This window comes from Schistocerca cancellata, chromosome 7 (genome assembly GCF_023864275.1).
Source record: "Schistocerca cancellata isolate TAMUIC-IGC-003103 chromosome 7, iqSchCanc2.1, whole genome shotgun sequence".
Classification (NCBI taxonomy): Eukaryota; Metazoa; Arthropoda; class Insecta; order Orthoptera; family Acrididae; genus Schistocerca; species Schistocerca cancellata.
The window spans coordinates 345,810,281-345,831,372 of NC_064632.1; the positions used below are offsets into that span (position 1 = coordinate 345,810,281).

The 21,092-nt window shown below is 41.0% G+C and overlaps 1 protein-coding gene across 1 annotated transcript in view; it reads right to left on the bottom strand.

The window, feature by feature from the left end:
* Positions 1-21,092, bottom strand: part of LOC126092766 (odorant receptor Or2-like) — a 52,087-nt gene that overhangs the window by 12,332 nt on the left and 18,663 nt on the right. The window contains exons 2-3 of the mRNA XM_049908494.1: positions 12,392-12,840; positions 8,543-8,642 (exon numbers count right to left, since the gene is read on the bottom strand). Of these exons, the coding sequence (XP_049764451.1) occupies positions 8,543-8,642; positions 12,392-12,840 (549 nt within the window). The remainder of the gene's footprint in view (positions 1-8,542; positions 8,643-12,391; positions 12,841-21,092) is intronic.

The window sequence follows — 21,092 nt, forward strand, 5'->3', positions numbered from 1 at the left end:
TTCCTGAAGAAAATGTTGCACTAATTGCCGGCCGGAGTGGCCGAGTGGTTAAAGGCGCTACAGTCTGGAACCGCCCGACCGCTACGGTCGCAGGTTCGAATCCTGCCTCGGGCATGGATGTGTGTGATGTCCTTAGGTTAGTTAGGTTTAAGTAGTTCTAAGTTCTAGGGGACTTATGACCACAGCAGTTGAGTCCCATAGTGCTCAGAGCCATTTGAATCATTTTTTGTTGCACTAATTCAAACTGTTTTTCACCGTAGTCCTTTAAAAACCAACTCTTCGTGCCAGTCGGGAGTTACAACTACCTACAACAACAATTTAGCATGTTTTGAGACGTCGGTGGGTTATGAAGTCATACAAGTTACAGCTGTTACAAGATCTGTGTCCTGATGAAAAACGCAAATGTGTGGCACTTTGTAACAAGATTATTGATGCTATTGACAATGATAACACTTTCGCATAACGCATCGTGTTCAGTGATGAAGCAACTTTTCATGTTAGTGGTCAGGCCAACAAACACAATGTTCGAATTTTGGCCTACTGAACCCACATGCAGCCATTGAACATATACGAGATTCGCCCAAAGTCAATATGCTTTGTTCGTTATCCCGATCATCTGTTTACGGCCCATTCTTCTTTCATGGAAACACGGTTAACGTTCAGTATCTCGCTATGTTACAAAAATAGTTGTTTCCGAGGCTGCACGAGGACAACTTCATTTTTCAACAAGACGGGGCGCCCCCTCAATAGAGTGAAATCTCATTTTTCCTCACACATCGTGGTGCATTTGGGTGGAGCAGCGCCACAGATGACAATAAGCGGAAAGCGTATGTTAAGTAAGAAATTGGGGTTGTCATGACGTCACAAGACGAAGCCGACGTTCATCATGTCGGTTGCCCCAGATACTAACTTCTGGTGAAAGTATTTTTGTCTACCAAGATTTTCGGTCAATCCAACTCGAAAAGCTCTCAGGATGAACACTTTGAGAAGGAAGAATTGAAAACGCCACACACATAGAAAAATATGTTGTCAGCATATTCAATAAGTGGCATAGACCAAACAGCAGCTTCGTCAGTCGGTATTAAGGAAAATGAGGTACCGGATTACGCAAAAGCGGGCTTTTCACATCACATGCTTCTCTCCTTGGTTAATCTAAACGTACAACGGAAACGAAGATACGATAACGAGGCCAAATGTGTCGCATTGCTGGATCAAATATGCACGCAAAGCCAGAATAAATCTGAAAATGCTTTACTGGTACTGTTTTACCCGTGAAAGCACTGTAACATTTAGTATTCAATATAACTATGGCTTATACACGACAAAATTTAAGAGCAAGAAGCAATCTCGAACAGTCGTCTGCTGAAGTTTGGTGCGTCTTACATGGCGGCGCAAACTTCGAAGCAACGTAAAGCGTACCTCTATTCTGGCCCACACTAATCAGAAGAGGCATTACGAAGAGAAAGAGACGTACGTAAAGAAACTTCGATGGTGAGAGAGACATGTTACTACTTATAAAAGCCTAACAGAGATACGATACATCTAGAGGGAAGCAAATAATAACCATATGGGATTTATCCTTCTTGGAAAATCAGACTGATATTGTAACATATTAAGATTATAGAGTAAATTATTTACATGAATCAATAAAGATTTTCTCACTAAGGACAACAACAGTTATTGTTTAGATTATTTTATGTTGCCAAATAACATATGTGAAGGGTTCACATACTACTGTTTACGTAACTTTTCAGCGCATTCGTCTTACTCATATTCCGTTCAGGCTGATAACATGGAATGCCATGTAGGACGTAAATTCCTAATTTCGAGTTAGCTATTGACACCTGAAATCTGGAATTACCAAAGGCTTACGAGGTGGCTGTTCCTTTGTTTCCAAACCATAGAAATGGATTGATGGATTGAAAATGGCTTTTTGTCTCTTGAAGATCATCTCCGTAGCGAATATTTCAAACTGTAAGCACAGATGAAAAAAAATGTTTTTGTTAATGAAGCTGGCTTCTTTAGTAAGCAATATTATAAGGGGCCTTTTCTGGAATCTAAAAGGATTCTTCATATTGTTTATCTTGTAAAGAGAGCTGTTACAGTCTTGTGGGCCAACTAGCTGGAAAACCGGCGGAAAAGGCTCCATATCGCACGAGATTAAAAATATATCTGTTATTTCACTGATCAATCGAACTGCTCAGGAAGTATCTTTTACAAAGCGAAACCTGAGTGATTTCTAATACGAATTATTCTTACACCCATTATTAACCAGATAAAGAAACCACTGATTCCCATATATTAACAGATCTAATAACATTCGACACTTGAAAACGTTTCAGTTGTAAATAAGAAGTAACGGCAGCCTATGCCGGATATTTTTTCCATTTTCCACAACAGTACTTAAGGGATGGAACCTCTTTGAAACAACATAATGCTTGGCCTAAAAGGAGATTACAGAAGAAAATAACATAAGTTTTTAGCATAACGGACACAGTCATTCCCTGCCAGGTTTTCATTGTGGTCTGATATAGCTGAAAAGGAAAGATTTTTGGATTACATTATAGTAATACTGCTGTGAAAGTAGTATTAGCATTTGATTTGCAAGAAAAAAAGAAATATAAATTTTTCCTTAGAGAAGAATGGAGAAATACATTTGTGAAGTATTAAAGATTTCACAAGTAGCAGGATGCGTATTTTAAATGCATGGAATGCACCTACGACAGCAGAAGAAGATGAGGAAGAAGAAAAAGAATAAGCGTTTTTTACCTTTTTTCTGAATCGTCTGACTTTCATTTTTGTTTCTATTCCTTGGCAATATCTTTAACTTCATATGTAAGCCATTTGCTGTATGTCACGTATGATGTGTATTTGACTCTTTCTGGCATTGCAGTTCCAACACTTCTTTTATTGACAGGCTGCATAAAGACATTTTTTCCCGACCACTTCCGCCTTCTAGCAATATCTTTCCATAGACTTCATTCTTTACCATTTCTTCTGCCATTCTCCTTTTATAGGTTTTGATTCAGTCATTTAGTAACATGGCACCGATGTCAGTTTCAGTTCTTTCCATTATATTTGCATCTTAGTTTAACAGCTAGTAACATGTGTAGTGTACTCGTAGGAGTCTAACATACTTGCGTTTATCGTTGATGTTCCAATTTTCTAATTTTTATTCGCAAGTTAGGAGACCGACAAGCTCACTTTAGGTACAAAATTTATGTCTGATAACAAAATCAAAACAATTTGGAATATTATTATAAGGTAGACAGGACAACCATGAGTACACGATGACGGCATTACCAACAAAGAGAATGGAAACTTGACAAACAACAAGCCGGAAGTCGAAAGCATTTTGAATAATCATTTTTTAAAATGTTTTAGAGAAAATAGGATCTAAATGTTCATTATAAGAAGCAAAGCAGTTAATGGAAGATGCCTTACCCACACAATTTGATACAATTGAATTTCCACCCACCTCTCCTTCTGAAATTAGGAAGAAACACTCTCTCAAGAATAAAAGCTCACATGGAATTGATGGCATTTCCAGCAGAATAATATGAGCATGTTCCCGAGAGATAAGTGGGATTCTTAGCCACATATGTAATAGCTCTCTGAAGCAGGTTGTTTTTCCAGATAGACTGAAGTAAGCCATTGTTAAACCAGGTCTGATATCAACAACTACCGCCCAATCTCTCTTCTGACTGCCTTATCCAGCATTCTTGAACAAGTAATGTATTGTACAGTAGCTTCACACCTTTGTAAAAATAAAGTTTTAACAAAATGTCAGTTTGGTTTCTAGAAATGTTTTTCAACGGAAAATGTTATATATACTTTTACTAATGAAATATTAAATGCTCTGAGTAACTGGAAGTCACTCGTTGGGATTTTTTGTGATCCCTCAAAGGCTTTTGATTGTGTAAATCATGGAATACATCTAGATAAGCTCAAGTACTATGGTATGAATGAGGCCGCGCTCATATGGTTTAAATCATACCTAACTGGAAAAGTGCAGAAAGTTGAAATAAGCAGTTCACATAATACGCAAAAAACTGGTGATTTCTCAAACTGGGGAACAATCAAGAATAGGGTGCCGCAAGGTTCGGTCTTGGATCCTCTGCTGTTCTTAATACACTCCTGGAAATTGAAATAAGAACACCGTGAATTCATTGTCCCAGGAAGGGGAAACTTTATTGACACATTCCTGGGGTCAGATACATCACATGATCACACTGACAGAACCACAGGCACATAGACACAGGCAACAGAGCATGCACAATGTCGGCACTAGTACAGTGTATATCCACCTTTCGCAGCAATGCAGGCTGCTATTCTCCCATGGAGACGATCGTAGAGATGCTGGATGTAGTCCTGTGGAACGGCTTGCCATGCCATTTCCACCTGGCGCCTCAGTTGGACCAGCGTTTGTGCTGGACGTGCAGACCGCGTGAGACGACGCTTCATCCAGTCCCAAACATGCTCAATGGGGGACAGATCCGGAGATCTTGCTGGCCAGGGTAGTTGACTTACACCTTCTAGAGCACGTTGGGTGGCACGGGATACAAGCGGACGTGCGTTGCCCTGTTGGAACAGCAAGTTCCCTTGCCGGTCTAGGAATGGTAGAACGATGGGTTCGATGACGGTTTGGATGTACCGTGCACTATTCAGTGTCCCCTCGACGATCACCAGTGGTGTACGGCCAGTGTAGGAGATCGCTCCCCACACCATGATGCCGGGTGTTGGCCCTGTGTGCCTCGGTCGTATGCAGTCCTGATTGTGGCGCTCACCTGCACGGCGCCAAACACGCATACGACCATCATTGGCACCAAGGCAGAAGCGACTCTCATCGCTGAAGACGACACGTCTCCATTCGTCCCTCCATTCACGCCTGTCGCGACACCACTGGAGGCGGGCTGCACGATGTTGGGGCGTGAGCGGAAGACGGCCTAACGGTGTGCGGGACCGTAGCCGAGCTTCATGGAGACGGTTGCGAATGGTCCTCGCCGATACCCCAGGAGCAACAGTGTCCCTAATTTGCTGGGAAGTGACGGTGCGGTCCCCTACGGCACTGCGTAGGATCCTACGGTCTTGGCGTGCATCCGTGCGTCGCTGCGGTCCGGTCCCAGGTCGACGGGCACGTGCACCTTCCGCCGACCACTGGCGACAACATCGATGTACTGTGGAGACCTCACGCCCCACGTGTTGAGCAATTCGGCGGTACGTCCATCCGGCCTCCCGCATGCCCACTATACGCCCTCGCTCAAAGTCTGTCAACTGCACATACGGTTCACGTCCACGCTGTCGCGGCATGCTACCAGTGTTAAAGACTGCGATGGAGCTCCGTATGCCACGGAAAACTGGCTGACACTGACGGCGGCGGTGCACAAATGCTGCGCAGCTAGCGCCATTCGACGGCCAACACCGCGGTTCCTGGTGTGTCCGCTGTGCCGTGCGTGTGATCATTGCTTGTACAGCCCTCTCGCAGTGTCCGGAGCAAGTATGGTGGGTCTGACACACCGGTGTCAATGTGTTCTTTTTTCCATTTCCAGGAGTGTATATATATATATATATATATATATACTTACTTACTTATCGCGAATGGACCCAGAAGGATCACGCAAAGCTTTCTGACGTCGTTTCTTCCATACTTCTTTCATTCGTTCTCCATGTTTTCTTTTTCTTTCTTCTGTCCATTTTGTTCCTGGTCTCTTTAGTGCTTCCTTCTCCGACAATACAAACCACTTTTCCACCTTATTTCTAAAAGTTTTTCTATCTTTGACATCTTTAAGTTCAATATTTGCTTTTTGTAAATCTAATTTTACTTGGCTAATCCATGGTGTTGTTGATTTGACTTTTTCTATGTAAGTGAGAATTCTGTTGGTGAGTCGTCTGGGGGGAAGTCTAGTGACATGTCCATAAAATTTTAATCTTCGCCTTCTTATGTCTGCTGCCAGGTTTGATATAGTTTCTGTGGTTCTTCTTGATTGTATCCGGTATCCTTCTTCTGTTAATTTTGGACCTAAAATCTTTCTCATAATTTTGCGTTCTTCTTTTAGTATTTTTTCTAAGTCACATTTTGTGTGGAGTGTGAGCGTTTCACTAGCATATAGTACTGCTGGCTTAATTACTGCGCAGTAGTGTCTGTTTTTTGTGTTCGAGGAGATGCATTTTTTATTGTATATTTCATGTGTCATACCATATGCTCTCTTCATTTTCTGTTGTCTGATCTTCTGTGCAACTTTCTCTCCTCCGGTTGGCTCCAAAATTTCACCTAGGTATTTAAAATGTTTTACTCTATTTATTTTTCCATATTTTGTGTTCAAACTGTGTATATGGAATTTCGTACAGAAAAATTCTGTCTTTTGAAACGAAATTTGTAAACCTACTTTATCCGCGCATTCCTTAAGGATCTCTATTTGTTTGGTGGCGATTTCTTCATCATCTGCAAGTATGGCCAAGTCGTCCGCGAATGCTAAACTAGATACCTCCACGTTGTCTTTGGTTCTACCAAGATGGATTGGTTTCCAGTAGGATTGATTTTTTAATTCTTTTTCCCATTCCTTAATGACTTTATCCAGGACTATATTAAACAGAAGTGGAGATAGCCCGTCACCTTGACGTACTCCAGTTTTTATGAGAAAAGGTTAAGAGATTTCTCCCCTGAATTTAACTTTAGATACAGTGTCTGTCAGTGATTCTTTGATAAGCCTTAGTGTTTTGGAGTCAAGTCCAAGTTCCTCTAAAATGTTAAACAAAGATTGCCGGTCAATTGAGTCATAGGCTTTCTTAAAATCTACAAATGTACAAATTATGGGGGCATTTCTAATTGCTTTGTGTTTTAATATTGTCTTTAAATTAAATATTTGTTCTATGCATGAGCGACCGGGGCGGAAGCCTGCTTGATAATCACCAATTTGGCGTTCCAGCTGCTCTTGTGTTCTTTTCAGCAGGCATGTTGAGAGAATTTTGTAGGTGACTTGTAAAAGTGAGATTCCCCTGTAGTTATTGACATTTGTTCTGTCTCCTTTTTTATGTAACGGGTGAATAAGGGCACATTTCCAATCCTCTGGTAATTTTTCTGTTTCCCATATTTTTGTTATTATTTTTGTGAGCTCTTGCAACGTCTTTGGTCCTAGGTTTTTTAATAGCTCTGCAACAATGCCATCTTCGCCAGATGTTCTATTATTTTTCAAGTTTTTAATGTGACATTTGATTTCTTCCTGTGTTGGTGGTAATGAATCCGGTTGAGCGTTGGCACTGATTTCTTTGGGAAACCTTAAACTAGGTTCTGGGCAATTTAGTAGGTTAGAAAAATATCGAGCCAATACTTGACAGTTTTCCTGGTTTGTTAGGGCTAATTTACCATCTGGTTTTCTGAAACATAAATTTTGAGGGATATATCCTCGTATTTTATCTGCGAAAGTTCTGTAGAAGTCTCTTGTATTATAGTTTTGGAAATTTTCTTCTATGGCATCCAGTTGTGCCTTTGTGTACTTCCTTTTTGCTTGCCTAATAGATTTTGAAACCTGTTTTCTAACCTCGTTAAATAAATGTAGACTTTCTTGTGATTTTTTACTGTTATATTCTTGAAATGCCTTTTTTCTCCTTTACAATGCATTTTCACAGTCTGAATCCCACCAAGGGTGTTTGAATATCTTTTTCAAGGGAATAGTTTCCTTAGCTATTCGCGTGATTTTAGAATGAAATTCTTCCCATGTGTTTGCCTTTTCCTTTTCCCATTCTTCTTTTACTTTAGATTCTTTAATCTTCTTGGTGTCATATTTCTGTGTTTCTGTTTTCTTCTGATGACTTCTTCGTGCTGTAAACTTGATTATATATATAGTCACTTACAAAAATTGTTATTAACAGTCCAAACGAATTCGAAAGAAATAGTAGTGTTCATGGCTACAACACTAGGAGAAAGGATGACCTTCACTACCCAAGGTTAAATCTAACTTTGGCTCAGAAGGGGGTAAATTACGACGCCACTAAAGTCTTTGGTCACTTACCTAATACCATCAAAAGTCTGACAGATAGCCATATACCACTTAAAAGGAAATTAAAAGAATTTCTGAATGGCAACTCCTTATACTCATTAGATGAATTTTTGGATATAGTAAGTGGATAACTTCCCCCCCCCCCCCAAAAGGATTAAGTGTCATGTAATATTCTGTGTAATATAATATCTTCTATAGACACCTTTTATTAAAGTGACACGTTCCACATCATTACGAATTGACGTATTCATGATCTATGGAACAAGTACTAATCCTGTCTAATCTAATCTAATCTGTCTGCTTTATGCAATCTGTAAATGATAAGCATACAGTTATTTGCTCTAATGAGTAGAACTGGTCTGAGAACTGACTGTTTCGACAAGACTGGAAACAAATCTGTTAGATGACCAATGGAGAATACAGTTAAATAAGTAAATAATGTAGAACGTGGAGTAACACATTATCGATTTCGAAATGACAATATTGAGCAGACAATACGTACCAGTTGATTCCAGTTTGTACAGTTATTGGGTGTGTACACGTACCGTGGCAAGTTGGAACATTTGGAAGCAAGTAGAGGCGCCGATGGATACGCTCTGCCCCAGCAGCATCGCACCCAGGGTCTTCTCCAACAAATCTGCATTCCTGTTAAAACACATGGCAGGGCACACTTGTTGTTAGAAGTCAGTCGAAGAGTATAATATAATTCCTGAGTAGTAAACAACATCCACTATAGGAAAATCTGATATCTGCCTGTCTCAACTCAATCGATATAATATCTTGCAAACGTTCACTTGCAACATCGTAGCCGCTTTGTGCAGCAGCTGTGACTCATTGCTACGCTGCCCCGGCACAATGGAACTAGTGGCTGGAAAGTACAGGGTAGGGCAAATAACAATGACCCGGACGAGTGGATAGGATTGGATGTGAATGTATGCATACAACAACATCCTGCGACGCGCACACCACGTGTACGATCGCCACATTGTGCACTCCGGTTCCTTAGATCAAATCTACACTCTTCACTCCTTAAAGTTATTAGCAGATGTCAGTTGATCTGTCAGTGTGCGGTTACTTTGTGTTTGGTGCTCTCAAGTCTAAGGTGCATCGCAACCACCCACATAGACTTCAGGAACTCCAGCAGAAAATTTTGGATGAAGCTAGAGCAGTTCCGGCACTGCAGCTTCGATCCACTTCCAGCACCTTGTTGACCAGGCCTATAAGTGCCAAGAGACGAATGGTGGTCACTTTCAACATATGATATAGTCAGGTTAGTACATTTCCTTCCCTCTGCTGTGTTTCTATATACCCTGCAACTCAGTTTTCCGGGCCACTTATTTGCCGCACGGTGTATTAATTCTCTTGCGAACAGTTTACAGATGTGGACTTACGAGTGTACAGCCTTTCCACACTTCACATGGCGTCCTGCCACTGCTCGAAGTAAGTTGTGTGTGCTCTCGTTTTGTGCAAATGGGATGCACTATTGTTAACTGACGTATAAAAGGATACATTAAGATTTGTGTCTAGTTGCAAGGTGTTGTCAGCAATGAACGAAAGGAAAGTAACAAAACGGCACAGTTTAATATTTGTGGTGAAACGTTACGCTTCTAAACGACTGAGCGAAACACGTTATGTAATATGTTGTGACAGCTATACAACTTTTATTATTTCTAAACTTCCATGTATCTGTGCTGAAGCAGACGCTTTCAGCTGTTACAAGTTCTCGTTCAGCATTTAAAAATTTCTCGAGCTCCTGATTGGTGCATCGCAGGTTCCAAAGTGCTTCACCACTTACGGTAACCCATAACATGAGTACTACGTTCTGGAACACATTATCTAGATGAACCTGGAACATTGTAACCATTTTCTGGTCTTCAGTCGCATGACAGGTCTAACACGGCCACTCAAGACTTTCTCTACTGTGTCAACTTCTTCATCTCAGAGCAGCACTGACTCCTGATGTCCCAATTAATATTATTGTTGTCGTCTACTTCAGTTTCAACGGTCTATAGCTCCGTGATGTTTCAAAAGGAGTCCCATCGTCTTTTTCTAGTCTGTGTTTTCCATATATTTTTTCCCTCATCGACTCTGCGGAAAACATGCTCATTCCTTTTCTTATCCACCCGCCTAGTTTTCAATATTAACTTGTAGCACCACATCTCCGTTGCTTCCATTCTGTTCTATTCCGGATTTCCTACAGTACATGTTTCACCAGCATACAATTCTGTGCATTTTCTTCCTTAAAATTAAGACTTATGTTTGACACACTTTTTGAGACCGTCATCTCGCTGCTTTGATGGGGCAAGCCACAAATTTTTCTTTTCCGCCAATATCTTCTTCTCAGATTGGCACCCTAGGTCTCAATTATTAACTGGATGTATTCCAACCTCTGCCTTTCTCTTTAGTCATTCCCCTCTACGTCTCCATCTGGTATCATGGAAGTAGTTCACTGATGTCGTAAGTCCTACCGTCTTGTTCGTCCTCCTTATCAGAGATTTATATATGTTCCTCTCTTCGCCGATTCTGCGAAGATTCTCCTCACTCCTTATCTCATCAGTCCATCTACTTTTCAATAGTCTTCTGTAGTACCATACCTTAAGCGCTTCGATTCTCCTCAGTTCCTGTTTCCCCACTGTCCATGATTCACTACCATGCTGAGCTCCAAACGAACATTCAATTTCGTCCTCAAATTAAGGCCCATGTTTGATACCAGTAGACTTACCTGGACAGGAATACCCTCTCTGCCTTTTATGTCCTTCTTCTCTCTGTGAGGTGTTACTTTGCTTGCAAGGTAGCAGAATTCCTTAACTTCTTCTACTTCGTAATCACCAGTTTTGTTGTCAGTCTTCTCGGTGCTTTCATTTCTGTTTCATCTCATTACTTTTGTCTGTTGCCAACTGTCAGATATGTTGGAGATACTGATGCGTTATTCACATCTGCAAAGGTTAAGGATGGTGATACTCCCATATTCGTCGTTACCCGCGCAAAATACACGTTCATCACGTCCTGTCAACCAGAAGCTGCCTTATGTGAGCGTCATTCTTATTTTCAATTTTTTTTATGTTCTCCGTCGATTCTTAGTTGCTCCTATATTCCTGGAGATGTGGTCCATCTACGCAAGTAAATGAAAGTCATTATGCTTTTTGCTGTACGTGTTTTACTTCTATTTATTTATGAAGCATCTTCAGAGGAATAAATGTTTGTTTGAGCTATACTGGGTGAACATTAATAAAGACGAGAAACGGCAGGGGCGGATTCGTGATTGGAAATGGAACCAAAAATGTCTTATGAACATGTGTTCGGAAATGCATCATTGCCACGGTCTATGGCGCTGATGAATGACAATTCATCTGACCACGTGTTCCTTGTGTGTTGTAGGATGTTTGGTTGGCGTCGCAGAATGGTTTGGTAATCATTTCGGGAACAAGCAGAGATGGTGTTTGTGTGCCGCCAAACAGACAGAAAACGGTCGAGAGGAACCACGGATATACCAAAGCAAGTACCCTCACAGATGCCAACATCACAGAACATATTTTGGGCGTTTGTGTGATCATGGGTCTTTTCAGAGAGACGAACGTGCAGGCAGGCGGCGGACTGTGCTATACCAGATCTGGAGGACCGGGTTCTACTGGATATTGAGACGAAGCCCTGTACAGACTCCAGACAAGTGACCCCCCAACATGGTGTAAGCACGACATTGCATCCCAAGGAGGCCACTTTGAACATCTGATGTGAAGGGGATGCGATGTACGCGCAGATGACTGTACGGCATGTAGGACGTTTTGCATTGCTAGCGCGATTCCTTCGATTGTTGTTAGGAAGGTCTCCATAAAAGTCTTGCGTACGTTAGGGCATGTGTAGATGTGGGAGCAATGTGTGACTCCATTTTGGAACGGCCTAATATCTGCAGGCGAGAGGTATATAAAGTGTTGAGCCATTGACACTCACTCCACCTCATATTAAAACCACTTCGAAGAGCTCTTGTAATATTTACGGTAGTAACTAGTAATATAGCTACTGCCGAACTTTAGATGGACTGTTTACTTCTGACGTGAGTCATTATGAAACAGGCTGTCCCTTCTCCAGTTAGGAAAAATACCGTTATGTTTGTTCCTTAAGTATCTTTTCAATTTCTATGATATTCAGTGCATTTTGCGTCAGGAGAACACAAATAACATTTTAACATTTTTCATAATTAAATTATTTCACTTTAACTAGTACATGCTGCAGAGTGGATCAGTGGAAAAATGTGAAAACGATAACATAATCAGAAGCAGACTGTTAGTTGACAAATAGACACAATTATCCAGTTCATATACAAACACAAGAATGCATGCAAACGTTTTTAGCAAGCGCGAAATAGTACCAACCAGATTAGTTAGTAATAGTCTTACTTTATAATTGCTTGGTGGTGACGGACACACTTCTCCAGTCGGTTACGAACTTCACGACAGGCAGTCGTTTCAGAAGAGTGCTCAGGTCGCTCTGACAGCACTTTGGCGAGATTTACAATTTTGCTGCTGAGCAGTGTGAGCTGCATACGTAGCTGCGCAATGAGGCTGACGTTCAACGAGTCGAGCACCATGGTCATCACCACGGTGTGCAGGCACGTTACCATGCAGAAGACCCACGCGGCGGCAAAGCCCAACGGCTCCATCGCGTCAAAGGGCAGAGCCAGCACGTAGGGCAGACCCTCAGCACACACGGGAGAGACCAGGAAGTATGCGCAGGCGCCCACGCCAAACCAGATGTAGGTCAGCGTGAAGCGGCGCACTACGCGGCACTGCGCTCGTAGCAGAGGGATGTCGTCCCAAGTCAAGAACTCGGCGAAGTCGTGACCCACCTGCAGGCAGAGAAACGAGTCCCTGAGAACCCTCTACAGAATTTGATCATACATGCAGCTATGTGGAATAATGAGACTTCTCAGAAGCAAATACAGACACTTAATAACGAAACTAAATTACCTAACTGAGTCTCTGATCAGTATACGTTTTTGCGAATAAAGCCACGTACATAGCTTAATGTACAGGGTGACAATTATTGAACTATTGGAAAAAAAGAACGTACACTACTGGTCAGTAAAATTGCTATACCACGAAGATGACGTGCTTCGGTCGCGAAATTTAACCGACAGGAAGAAGATGCTGTGATATCGAAATGATTAGCTTTTCAGAGCATTCACACAAGGTTGGTGCCGGTGGCGACACCTACAACGTACTGACATGAGGACAGTTTCCAACCGATTTCTCATACACAAACAGCAGTTGACCGGCGTTGCCTGGTGAAACGTTGTTGTGATCCCTCGTGTAAGGAGGTGAAATACGTACCATCACGTTTCCGACTTTGATAAAGGTCGGATTGTAGCCTATCTCAATTGCGGTTTATCGTATCGCGACATTGCTGCTCGCGTTGGTCGAGAGCCAATGACTGTTAGCAGTCGAGATAATAGGCATATTATCCGCATGACTGTAACGGATCGTGCAGCCACGTCTCGTTCCCTCAGTCAACAGATGGGGACATTTGCAAGACAACAACCATCTGCACGAACAGTTAGACGACGTTTACAGCAAAATGGACTATCAGCTCGGAGACCATGGCTGCTGTTACCCTTGACGCTGCATCACAGACAGGAGCGCCTGCGATGGTGTACTCAACGACGAACATGGGTGCACGAATGGCAAAACGTCACTTTTTCGGATGAGTCCAGGTTCTGTTTATAGCATCATGATGGTCGCATCCGTGTTTGGGGACATCTCGGTGAACGCACATTGGAAGTGTGTATTCCTCATCGCCATACTGGCTTATCACCCAGCGTGATGGTATGGGGTGCCATTGGTTACACGTCTCGGTCACCTCTTGATCGCATTTACGGCACTTTGAACAGTGGACGTTACATTTGAGATGTGTTACGACCCGTGGCTCTACCCTTCATTCGAGCCCTGCGAAACCCTACATTTCAGCAGGATAATGCACGACCGCATGTTGCAGGTCCTGTGCGTGTCTTTCTGGATATACAAAATGTTCGACTGCTGCCCTGGACAGCACATTCTCCTGAACTCTCACCAATTGAAAACGTCTGGTCAATGGTGGCCGAGCAACAGGCTCGTCACAATACGCCAGTCACTACTCTCGATGAACTGTGGTATCGTGTTGAAGCTGCATGGGCAGCTGTACCTGTACACGCTATCCAAGCTCTGTTTCACTCAATGCCCAGGCGTATCAAGGCCGTAATTACGGCCAGAGGTGGTTGTTCTGGGTACTGATTTCTCAGGATCTATGCACCCAAATTGCGTGAAAATGTAATGTCAGTTCTAGTATAATATATTTGTCCAATGAATACCCGTTTATCATCTGAATTTCTTCTTGGTGTAGCAATTTTAATGGCCAGTAGTGTAATTAGCTACAACGATGGACGGCACAAGCTTTATTCAACATGTAAACGTCACTAAAGATATTTGGATGTAGGGTATGACGTGTTCGATATGCATACCATCATTGACAGTGAAGTGGTGCAGATGAACAGCGAAATTCTGCGTGACCCGCTGAAGTGTCGGAACATCGACGCTTTAGATAACCTCCTAAATAAATGTATTTTGTAGGTAGCACATTGTGCTCATGTTGGGGCGAACTAGATGGTTGTAAAACAATAAACTGATAGCCAAGGTCGAACGAATTCTTTTTATTCCATGATTACCGGTTTCGCCGTAACTAAAGCGGCCATCATCGGATCTTAGGACACATACAGGTTACAACATCAAGGCAAGCAATGGTGATATTAATAGTTGCCTATAACACGCAGGCCTTACAAAATTGTCATAAGTAGCACATAGGCGTCCAAGAGAGATGTCATTACAAATGTTAAGTGTGTCCATCAACAAGCGCAAGCTAAATAAATAGTTTTAACCAAGCTTTGGTTTTGGGATTATTACTGAGCATCTTGTCTTTAATATTGCCCCACAAAAAGGAGTCGCATTTCTTCAAATCCGGAGAATATTGCAGCCAATCAAGCCCCGTACTAGGGGCCTCTGTGTACCCCGGTGACAGAATGTGATTCCGGAAGTGCTTCTCCAAGACATCACTCTCCTGTTTCGATGGAGTCGAGCTCCGTCTTTCACGAACTACATCTTGTTGATATCGGGGTCACGTTGGATAATAGCAGTGAAATCATGTTTCCAAACCTTCACGTGCCGTTCGGCAGTCACCGTGCTGTCAAAGAATATCGCACCGATTATCCAGTGACTGGACACTGCACATCTTGCAGTCACCCGTTGAGGGTGAAGAGAACTCTCGATCACGAAATGCGGATTTTCAGTCCCTCAAATGTGCCAATTATGATTATTGACGAACCCATGAAAATGAAAGTGGGCTTCATTACTAAGCCAAACAATATTTGCGCATGCTAATTACTGTCACGCCCCGCGGGCAACCGTGAAGTTAGAAAGTCCTAAAGCAAACCATTCAGAAGTTATAACGATTTTATTTCATACAGTCCAGTAATTGTTACGCTGTATTTCTTTATTTCCCTCATTAGATCAAATCTTAGAACTCGTAACACAACGGTGTACAGGTTTTATTTCGTCTGACGCCGAATTTTGTTTCAAAATTTGTAACTTTTAGTCTGATAAAGTAGTAGTTGAAACGACCTTATAAATAAATAAATGTATTAAGTGATTTAGGCAGCTTTTCGCAGAAATCGATATCAAAGTGGTTAGAGGGTGGACAATGGATCAGTTTGACAACAATATCTATACGTTTTCTAGAATAAATAGGTGGTTCTGGAGAATCTGCTGTAACCCTGTTTCAGAAGTGAGAATCACTAAATCAAATTCACGAAAAACGAACTCACACTGCCGTGTTCCTATATTCAAGTTCCTTGAGAACTGCATTACCTTGCTAGTTTAGAAACATGAACTAATAATGACAGAAAATATTGATACGATATGTAGTCATCCTTTATCATTTTAAAACAAATGACAGCATTTTGTACGAAAGACATCTGACGAACATTACCCATCGATACCTACTACTCACAGGATGAGACACAAAACAGTCTGTCCGCCTGGCGCTAGAATTGTGCTGGTATGTAGGGCTGATAATTCATTTCATATTAGTCTATATCAGAGAAAATTAAGCACCCCTCCGGAAATTACAAGTCCCTTCCTTCAGAAAAGATCTACAAAGTTGTACAAAATGCGGGCCTAAAATAATATTTCTTCAGACCATCTGTTATTATCTCTGGTGTGATACACAGACAATAGCCATAGTTTACTGATAGTCTACTGGTGATAACATTATTCACTAACCACGAATAATTTTGAACAAATTTTAAATATAGCATGGACGAAAAAGCATGCTATGACACAAATGTTGTTCTTAGATCTCAATGCCAGTTTTTTTGTTAACTGCTGTATAGTGTTTTAAGAATAATAGGATGATTTCAATTATCCGTTAATCGCTCCCAGTTACCTAACAAGAAATGCAGGTCGTATCAGTAGTGTAAAAATCAGGAAATTCTATACAGTTTCCATATTTCTCTATTTCGGAGGTATATTAATCCTCCCTCTGGAAATTAAGTGTCCAATTCTCTCCGAGGAAATCCACAAGCTACACTCATGCATTTACTGATGGAGTGTGACTGAAAGTGGTACAAAGTACGTGTTTAAAATGATATTTCTTCAGACTTTTCCATTATTTTGAAAAGCATCTTCATTCCTCTCTGATGAAGCGCACATCAATATTTTTATTCAAAGAAGTCTTCGATTTTTTTGATGGGCCCTATATTCTGTCTGAATCAAATTATGTAGTGGGTAACAAACTAGATAAGAAATTGATTTAGTTCACGCCAGAATAAAGTATTAATAAAATATTCGGTTTAAGTATTTATTGGTACTACTTGTCAATAATATTTTACAATTTTTGAGCATTGTTGTTATTTTTATTTGCAGTTAACAGTTAACCTGGCGAGTAGCTAAATCAGAATGACTACGGAAGGAAAATATATTAATTTACTACAGTTTATAATAACAAAGACGCATTGCACAGGCAAATCACATGAAAACTAAAACATATTACGTGCTCTATTAAATTCAGCATAATTCAGTTACCTTCCCATAAAGGTATAATTCCGGGATGGGGGGGAGTGTAACAAGTGCATTGAGCACTATAAATTACAGCATCTCGGTAGAATTTTCACTGCTGATAGCAGAAGTTGCATGGACTTAGCAATCGTTCAGGGTGTGCCATGTCAGTAGAAACAAGCCACAGTAGGCAGCATGAATAGTTAGGCTGAAAGAGAATATCAATGTTAGTTACTTATATGCTGAAGAAGGAGCAGTATTTAGTGAACTATGCACCATATATAGCGCAGTTTTTCTGTTTCTGGGAGTAAATATATCTTTCACAGACATCATTAGCTACGAGATGAGGCAGGTCTGGATTTGCTTCTGAGCACTACTGAATACCTCAAACACAAAAAGATGTGCTGCAGCAACATATACAAAAAATATTTTAGGGTGATTTCATAGTATCAAGTGAAAGTGGATGTAACTTTCCACTGATATCAATGATGCCAGTCAAAAGCGACAATGGTATGCAGTCGCTGACTGTTGCTGAAGGAATTAAATCTGCCTACATTCAGTTTCTCCATGCACAACTACCTGTTTTGATGTGCTGTGTCCAATCTCGAAATTCGAGCATTTACAATTCTCACACAGATAGACTCTGAATTGATCCTTGTTTAAAAGATCTTGGCTGCACTCGTCAACATTTATTTTGGGAACGGGCGTTGATAACCTCGTTGTTGTGCCCCCTAAAACACGAATCATCATCATCATCATCCATGTACAAAGTACTTAATGATCTAGGAAACACAAAACACTTCTTGACCCTCGATTTAGCAAACAATCAATGTTAGATTTTATGAGGAGAAGGGAATCGAGAAAAGACAACTTTCAGTACACCTTATGGGTGTTACTAATGCCAACGGGTACCTATGTGCTCCAAAACAGCGCCAAGTACGTTTGAGAAAATGATAACTCATGGTTTTGACTTGGCTACAAGGTGACAAACTGTTATGTATTTCGATGACGTATTGGTATTCGGCACCTACTTAGAGGAAGGTACTGTGTGTCTAACGGATGTTTTTGAAAGGATTAGATTCCACAATCTAAAACTAAAGATTTATAGATATGAATTTTTGAGAAAAGAAGTGTGCTACTTTCGTCGTATTCAGCCGGCGCTGGGTAAGAGATCAGTCCACAAAAGGTCGGTGTGATAGAAGCTCATCAATGGCGAAAATCCACAAAGCAAGTGCATGCCTATATAGGTCTTATCATATCCTACTGGCACTTCTTAAGTAGCTTCAGCAAAATTGCCAAGCCTCAGGAAGAAAATACGTTATAGTGGATGTTGAATGGTTTTCAGCTCCACAAAGAGAACTAAAAAATGAAGGAAGACTAGTGATTAGTATCCCTTCGAGAATAATGTCATTAATGATGGAGCGGGAGCTCAGAATAAGGAAATGTTGAGGAGGAAATCGTCCATGTTCTTTCAAAGGAACCATTCTAGCATTTGTCTTAAGTGACTTAGGAAAAACCTTAAGCAGGATTTGAGCAATTGTCTTTTGAATGCGAGTTCAATGTGCTATCCACTGTGTTATCTTGCTCAGTGAGAGGGTAACCGATCAGTGCACCATTACTGCACTGTTCAATCATTACTGCTCTGTTCACTATACGATATCAATAACCAACATAGATAACGAACATGAACTACAGCTTTCTTGGAGATATAGATCATGTAGAGCTGTTCGTGAGAGGTGCTGTAAAAATTACTGATGGAGATCTACGAGACTTGGCCCAGTAAATCCCAACTAACATGAACAATGTAGATCTGAAGACTTCGACCTCGTTAAGGAGATTCAAGAATTATGCTATACACGAAGTTGTAGTTCAAAGTATTTATTTTGATAAAAATGTGGAGGAGATACCATTAATTCGTAGCTCAATTGTAGACGAAGCTTTATGTTAGCCCCACATCTTCTGTGTCTAATGCGGATCATTCTGGTTTTATGAAAGAACTGCGATCAAATCACATTTTATCATTTTGAGGTGAAAAGAAACGGAGTCTGTTGTGCGATCGATTAATGCAGTGACATATTCGATCACAATTTTGCCAGTGGTGGATGAGTGAATTACTGTTTCCGTAGATTTATAGCTCTCTTCAGGGACCTGAAGGCATATTAGGACCAAAATTTGAAAAAAAAACTACTGTTTAGTGGCAAAAATAGAAACCTCCATAGCTCAATGGTCACCACCGAGAATGTCATGCGAGGGACCTTGGCTTGATCCCCGGCCAAGTCAGAGATTTTTCGCACATTTCATTTCAGTGGAAAAAGTCTTATAATCTTCCTATGAAAATCTGGAAAAATAGGAACTAAGACGTCTTAACATTTCATTAGAAACGATTTCTAACCAGTTGCAGACTTTCATTCATTGCCTTTATTGGCCTATTGGCCTTGACATAATACCTCTGCTTTCCAGGAGGTCGACGGAAAGACTGTTGACGTAATAAAGATTCCACCTGGAACAACCAGTGTGACTCTCGATAGTGAATTTTTTGGCTGTGGAAATTATTTCGAAGGAAAAATAATTTCTCACAGCTGCGTACAATTTGCACTTTATCACGAGAACAATATTCTTAATTTTTTGTCATTTATGCATTATCAGTTTGCATCATCAAATTGTGTTAAATATGATGGGTATGTAGAAGAATAAGGCGAGCAATGGCGAGGGAAATTTTTTACTGGACCGAAATTCCGTGTAAATAAAAGAAGTAATTACTGTGAGGTGCCTGAAAGTATTAATTTTTCTTTAATCAGGTGTTACTGGTGTAAGGAAAACGCTTTTCTTTTCGTCATTCAGATGACACTTCGCTTTATTGTGACGGTTATGCGGTATAAACAAGGAATTGATTCATTGTTTGTAAAATATACAATATTAAAAAATTATCACAAGAACTGCGCTACAAGAATTATTATAAAATGATCTTAGTGAAAGAAATATTTCATTTCAATAGATTAAAGTCATGATTGATGGAAGTCGTCTGTAATGTACCATCAAACTCTGATTTGTTGTCTTTCGATAGCTACATTTGTAAGGACTGCAAATGCAATATTTCATCTGTTGGTATGAACTACCTCTTATTCAAAGCAATAATGATACGTGGTATTTTGTTTATGATTTAGGTTCTCCAAATTGCCCCCTGTCGCTTCGCATATTAGCACAATGCGGCGCTATATGCTTCCGTCGCGTCCCACCGCGTGCTAGGCAAGAAGAGTTTTATGTAAAAACTGCTGTCATAAACGGCCCTTCGTGTCAAAAAATAAATAAATAAATAAATAAATAAATAAAATTAAAAAAAAAACCGAGTTACTTTAATAAATTTAAAAAAATACCTTCAGCGTGTCTTAGCAGCTACAGTTTTCGCAGTGGATTCCCTTCGTTGTATTCTTCCTACATAAAGAATTTCAGTGCGGTCTTCGACATATGGGATTGACCCATTCCCTCGTCATTCTCTGGCGTTGAGTGACTTCACCCAGCTGCCACCACGACTGCTGCCGCCGTGAGGAGGTGGCTTAAATGTCGGCAGCGTCCTGGTACTGCAGATCCACAATGCACAGGTGCGGGGAGGTCGCCCGGCAGCCCGTGCAACGGACCTGTAGAACGAGGAGGCTGCCGATGTCTGGGCCACCTGCTCACGGCTTCTGCAGTCCTGGCGACAGCAGGAGGTTGACGTGGCGAGCACCTGACGCACGCATTTTCTGACACAGCTGCAGTTATTTTTTTATTTGAAGGGCTTCATACATCTTTTCACTATAGCGAGATGCACAAAAATCACTAAAATTTGGCAATGTCGCTTTGTTATTCAGATATCCTTAAGGGAACCTTGATGCTCAACTTTTTCTGTCCCCAACGATACATCAGCTTAATAAGTTACATTTCATTTGTATCTAGAATCACTTTGCCCACAGTAACATATCAATCGATTTTCAACTACGACAGGAAAAATTAGGCTATTCGACGCATAATTAAATGAATA